Consider the following 6,220-nt stretch of genomic DNA (forward strand, 5'->3'; position numbering starts at 1 on the left):
TCTCATCCCATCATCAACAACTATGATAAGAATTCGTCGATATCCGTGGCAGCAATTGGGTGCAAGTGGTATAACGTGTTATTCGGTGGAACACGTATTGAATCATGTGGAAGTTTGTTTTCCTAAGTTTAGTTGTTTCTACTACTTTGGGGTCTCACCAAAGATATGACAAGTAAGTGTTTTTTGAAGAAAACAAAATAACGATGTTGGTTAATTTGATGTTTTTCGATACAATATTGTGGTTTATAGCTTTCAGGTATGGCGTATCCGATGTGAAGACGAGACTGATGTTAAATGGGTAAACACAGCAGCGTCGATGTATGAAGACAAGGTAGGCCTAATTTCAATTTACTCAATTATTGGAAAGTATAAATCTACGAGTTTTTAGAGTAAATTAAACATTAAATTAAACATTACATTATCAATCTTGGAACACCTTAGATTGATAGCTGGGCTGCCAATCACCAGACCAACTCTGTTGACCTGATGGTTTCTCCGTGGTTTATTGATACCTTTCGGAACCTTCTCACAAGTCATGGTTTACAATTTACAGTAATCATTGAGAACGTACATGAACTGATAAACAATGAGCGAGATACAATACGGACTAGGGCAGTTGGTGCCGACTTTGATTATACCGTGTACCATACATACGATGAGGTAAAATGCCTTATTAATCTTTTTTAAATTACCATCCTCTTGTCACTTCAAAGCATCTTTAGTCCATTTACCATCATTTTATATAGGTTTTTGAAACGTTGTCAATAATTGTTTTTACAAGATTCAAGATTGGGTCAAGACATTTTCAAAAGAAAACAGCAACATTGTTGAATCGTTTCTCCTGACAACTTCATATGAAAAACGACCAATTAATGGCTTAAAGGTAATAGTAGTTTATTTATTTAAAGTAGATGTTATCCTTGTTACAATAAAGTAAACATTTTGTATTGTTTAATGACTTCTGAAAATTAACATGATGTAACACTAAAAATAGCACATTTAAAAATCGATTGACGTTAGAACTGTATAATTTAGAAAAATACTATAATTATGTAAATTCTGACCATTATTATTTTTAATGTTTAGATCTCTGGTGATTTATCATCAACTGGCAAACCAGCCATTTACTTTCAAGGTGGTATCCACTCTCGTGAGTGGATCTCTCCAGCTACTGTTATGTACTTCACCAATAAAGTAAGACTAAATCAATAAAAAAATAATAATAAAAAAACTGTACTGTGTGCCGTCATGAATAACAATACTGAGGATCGACTATATAACATTAATTAATGCATATCCAATAATATACTTACGTATCAAGATTTTAACGTTGATCAATTCCATGTTTACTGATGTATAGCCGATAGTTCAAACAATTGAATGGATGAGAAAATTGACACATGTACAATACTATTACAATTTCGTATCTCTTATGTTAGCTTGTAGAAGATTATGGAAGAGATAGCGAAGTGACTCGCATGTTAGACGAGATAGATTGGTACATTGTCCCATCTCTTAATGCTGACGGCTACGTGTACACCTGGGAATATGTAAGAAATCGTTCGCTTATGATATCCACAAAATGAGTTTTTTTCTGTTATGGCTGCAAACTATTCCGTAAAAATAATTGGTTTACTATGAACTTTTGCAACGATAATACAATGTGACTACTACATCATTTACGACTTTAGTAATACTAACAAACACTGCCTTAATTGCTAATATGTTTTCTTAGGATCGTCTTTGGAGAAAAACACGTCAAAGATTCAAAGGAAACCCGTGCGTTGGAACCGATCCGAACAGGAACTATGGTTATAAATGGGGAGGTAGGCATGTGCAATTAAATGAACACATCATCACATCATTTATTTTCTATATCACTGTAACAATATAAGCTAATATACCGGTTGTATGTCGATCGTTATTGTATTCATTTTATCATTAAGGTGAAGGAGCTAGTAATAATTCATGTTCGTTGACCTACGCTGGTCCACATGCTTTCTCTGAACCTGAGATCAAAGGAAGTACAGATTTTCTATTGGAGAAGGCTAAAACCCAACCATTTAAAGTATTCATTGATTGGCATAGCTACTCTCAGCTGATGTTAGCGCCGTGGTCCTGGACCGACAAGGAACTTCCACCAGATGCAGCTGCACAAGACGACTTTGCAAGAGAGACGACTCAAGCTATCGAGTCTGTTTATGGGACGAAGTATGTTTATGGACCTGGCTCTAAAGTTCTTTGTAAGTTTTCAAACAAAATATATTTTACTAAATTCAGAATATATTAAACCCGAGGATAAAAAAAAATCTTTTACCATTGCATTAAAATGCTCACATGGAACATTTTAGTTGCAAAGAGTGAGTTGCATTATTAACAATTCTAAACACATATAATATTCATAAGTTGATGTTAGTTGGCCTTTTTAAATGTTTTTTTTTAATTTATAGATGTTTCATCTGGTGCGAGCAAGGACTGGGGCTATGTCGGACTAGGTGCTACGTATTCATACACCGTCGAACTACGTGATACTGGAACATACGGGTTCCTTCTGCCAGAACACCAAATACAGCCGTCAGGCATTGAGACTTACGAAGGAGTGAAGGCTATGGGGCGCTTCATTCTAAATGAAATAAACAATTAAATACAAACAAACAATACTGTTGATTAATTATAATAATTACGGTGTTTTTATTGTATTTAATGCATTGAAAATATCTCTATTGCTAAGTGATACTAATTCGATTAATTAGGCAGACTATAAACAAAATGATTAATTTATCCCCCAACTCAAATCACCCATTAATTACTCTATTGGTTCTTGCTTTTATCTGACGTTTTTTTCTCAATCTACTCAATCAAGAAATTAAATAAAATCTTTTAATTACAATCAATAGGCCTAATTTTTTTATTCGTCATTGTTTTAACGATTGTAATTAAATAGTTAGTACTTTAAGGACCCGGTACTGAAAAACAGCAATGTAAACTTGAAGAGATAATAATTAAAAGTCATGTGATTATACATTCGTTGTTTTGGAAACACTTTGGACTCGTCTATTAATTGTTGCTAAATTTGTTTTGTTATTATTTTAATGAAAACGCAGTACAGTTTAAACTTATCTGGTATATAAACATTAATGCCTATAATCAACAGCTGCATCAGAATACTAGTTCTCATCCCCGTAAAATCGAACAACATATGATAAGAAGTCGTCGATGATATGTGACAGCAATTGAGTGCAAGTGTTATAACGTGTTATTCGGTGGAACACGTATTGAATAATGTGGAAGTTTGTTTTCCTAAGTTTAGTTGTTTCTACTACGTTGGGGTCTCACCAAAGATATGAAAAGTAAGTGTTTTTTGAAGAAAACAAAATAACGATGTTGGTTTATTTTGATGTTTTTCGATACAATATTGTGGTTTATAGCTTTCAGGTATGGCGTATCCGATGTGAAGACGAGACTGATGTTAAATGGGTAAACACAGCAGCGTCGATGTATGAAGACAAGGTAGGCCTAATTTCAATTTACTCAATATTATTGGAAAGTACATCTACGAGTTTTTAGAGTAAATTAAACATTACATTATCAATCTGTTGGAACACCTTAGATTGATAGCTGGGCTGCCAATCACCAGACCAACTCTGTTGACCTGATGGTTTCTCCGTGGTTTATTGATACCTTTCGGAACGTTCTCACAAATCGTGGTTTACAATTTACAGTAATCATTGAGAACGTACAGGAACTGATAGATAATGAGCGAGATACAATACGGACTAGGGCAGTTGGTGGCGACTTTGATTATACCGTGTACCATACATACGATGAGGTAAAATGCCTTATTAATCTTTTACATCCTCTGTCACTTCGAAGAATCTTTTGTACATTTACCATATATATGATTATAATTTTATATAGGTTTTTGAAACTTGTCAATAATTGTTTTTATAAGATTCAAGATTGGGTCAAGACATTTTCACAAGATAACGGCAACATTGTTGAATCGTTTCTCCTGACAACTTCATATGAAAAACGACCAATTAATGGCTTAAAGGTAATAGTAATTTATTTATTTAAAGTAGATTTTATCCTTGTTAAAATTAAATAAACATTTTGTATTGTTTAATGACATCTGAAAATTAACATGATGTGACACTAAAAATGGCACATTTATTAAAATTTAACCTTAGAAGTGTATCATTATTATTATAGATTACATTTAGAATACTACTAGGCCTATATGTAAATCCTGATCAAATTGTTATTTTTAATGTTTAGATCTCTGGTGATTTATCATCAACTGGCAATCCAGCCATTTACTTTCAAGGTGGTATCCACGCTCGTGAGTGGATCTCACCAGCTACTGTTATGTACTTCACCAATAAAGTAAGACTAAAGTCATTGGAAAAAAACCCAAAAAAAACACTGTATGCCGTCATGAATAACAATACTGAGGACTATATAACATTAATTAATGCATATCCAATAATATACTTCCATTTAATTGTTTATTAACTATCGGCTACATCAGTAAACATGTTTACCGATGTAGCCGATAGTTAATAAACAATTAAATGGATGAGAAAATTGACACATGTATACTAATACAATTTCGTATATCTTATGTTAGTTTGTAGAAGATTACGGAAGAGATAGCGAAGTGACTCGCATGTTAGACGAGATAGATTGGTACATTGTCCCATCTCTTAATGTTGACGGCTACGCGTACACCTGGGTATATGTAAGAAATCTTTCGCTTATGATATCCACAAATGAGTTTTTTTAAAAACTATTTTTGTTATGGCTGCATAACTATCCGTAAAAATAAATAAAAATAATTGTTTTACAATGAACTTTTGCAACGATGAATACAGTGTGACTACAACATCATTGACGACATCATTAAACTGTGTGCGTTTACTTTTGATCAAACACTGCCTAATTAATTGCTATACATTTTCTTAGGATCGTCTTTGGAGAAAAACACGTCAACGATTCAAAGGAAACCCGTGCGTTGGAACCGATCCGAACAGGAACTATGGTTATAAATGGGGAGGTAGGCATGTGCAATTAAATGAACACATCATCACATCATTTATTTTCTATATCACTGTAACAATATAGGCCAATATACCGGTTGTATGTCGATCGTTATTGTATTCATTTTATCATTAAGGTGAAGGAGCTAGTAATAATTCATGTTCGTTGACCTACGCTGGTCCACATGCTTTCTCTGAACCTGAGATAAAAGGAAGTACAGATTTTCTATTGGAGAAGGCTAAAACCCAACCATTTAAAGTATTCCTTGATTGGCATAGCTACCGTCAGATGATGTTAGCGCCGTGGTCCTGGACCGACAAGGAACTTCCACCAGATGCAGCTGCACAAGACGACTTTGCAAGAGAGACGACTCAAGCTATCGAGTCCGTTTATGGGACGAAGTATGTTTATGGACCTGGCTCTAAAGTTCTTTGTGAGTTTTCAAACAAAATATGTATTTTACTAAATTCAGAATATATTAAACCCGAGGATAAAAAAAACCCCGGAATCTTTTACGATCGCATTAAAGCCGAAACACTAGGCGCATTTGTTCGCGCGAATCGACAGTATCAGCTTATACGCATGCGTAGAGAGGGATTTGTGAGATGGAAACATGAAATGCATATATGCGTATAAAGTGACGCTTTCGATTCGCGCGAACAAATTCGCATAGTGGAAAATCGGCTTAAGATGCTCACATGGAACATTTTAGTTGCAAAGGGTGTGAGTTACATTATTAACAAGTCAAAAGACAGATAATATTCATAAATTGATGTTAGTAGCCGGCCTATTTAAATGGTTTTTTTTTTTAATTTATAGATGTTTCATCTGGTGCAAGCAAGGACTGGGGCTATATCGAACTAGGTGCTACGTATTCATACACCGTCGAACTACGTGATACTGGAACATACGGGTTCCTTCTGCCAGAACACCAAATACAGCCGTCAGGCATTGAGACTTACGAAGGAGTGAAGGCTATGGGGCGCTTCATTCTGAATGAAATAAACAATTAAATACAAACAAACAATACTGTTGATTAATTATAATAATTACGGTGTTTTTCAATAATACAAAAATGATTAATTTTAATTTACGGAGTTTTGAATGTATTTAATGCATTGAAAATATCTCTATTGCTAAGTGATACTAATTCGATTAATAAGGCAGACTATAAACAAAA

At 34.1% G+C, this 6,220-nt stretch overlaps 2 protein-coding genes across 2 annotated transcripts; both read left to right on the forward strand.

The window, feature by feature from the left end:
* The first annotated feature begins 91 nt into the window (after positions 1-91).
* Positions 92-2,937, forward strand: LOC144842157 (carboxypeptidase B-like). Its single transcript, XM_078698555.1, has 9 exons — positions 92-172; positions 250-331; positions 442-660; positions 782-883; positions 1,087-1,194; positions 1,440-1,550; positions 1,736-1,826; positions 1,947-2,243; positions 2,451-2,937. Exons 1-9 carry the CDS (start codon positions 105-107, stop codon positions 2,642-2,644), a joined length of 1,272 nt encoding a protein of 423 aa, XP_078554681.1. The 5' UTR covers positions 92-104; the 3' UTR covers positions 2,645-2,937.
* A 521-nt stretch (positions 2,938-3,458) lies between these two features.
* LOC144843526 (carboxypeptidase B-like) lies at positions 3,459-6,053 on the forward strand. Its single transcript, XM_078700314.1, has 7 exons — positions 3,459-3,829; positions 3,953-4,054; positions 4,279-4,386; positions 4,631-4,741; positions 4,966-5,056; positions 5,177-5,473; positions 5,860-6,053. Exons 1-7 carry the CDS (start codon positions 3,656-3,658, stop codon positions 6,051-6,053), a joined length of 1,077 nt encoding a protein of 358 aa, XP_078556440.1. The 5' UTR covers positions 3,459-3,655.
* The last annotated feature ends 167 nt before the right edge of the window (positions 6,054-6,220 follow it).

The sequence above is a fragment of the Antedon bifida genome, chromosome 5 (assembly GCF_963402885.1).
Source record: "Antedon bifida chromosome 5, ecAntBifi1.1, whole genome shotgun sequence".
Classification (NCBI taxonomy): domain Eukaryota; kingdom Metazoa; phylum Echinodermata; class Crinoidea; order Comatulida; family Antedonidae; genus Antedon; species Antedon bifida.

Bases quoted from the DNA above. Each gene is read 5' to 3' on its own strand.
- LOC144842157 (XM_078698555.1), top strand. From the start codon at position 105: ATGTGGAAGTTTGTTTTCCTAAGTTTAGTTGTTTCTACTACTTTGGGG. The intron at 1,551-1,735 runs GTAAGAAATCGT...ATGTTTTCTTAG, and splicing joins ACGTGTACACCTGGGAATAT to GATCGTCTTTGGAGAAAAAC. The intron at 1,827-1,946 runs GTAGGCATGTGC...TTTATCATTAAG, and splicing joins CTATGGTTATAAATGGGGAG to GTGAAGGAGCTAGTAATAAT.
- LOC144843526 (XM_078700314.1), top strand. From the start codon at position 3,656: ATGGTTTCTCCGTGGTTTATTGATACCTTTCGGAACGTTCTCACAAAT. The intron at 4,387-4,630 runs GTAAGACTAAAG...ATCTTATGTTAG, and splicing joins TTATGTACTTCACCAATAAA to TTTGTAGAAGATTACGGAAG. The intron at 5,474-5,859 runs GTGAGTTTTCAA...TTTAATTTATAG, and splicing joins ACCTGGCTCTAAAGTTCTTT to ATGTTTCATCTGGTGCAAGC.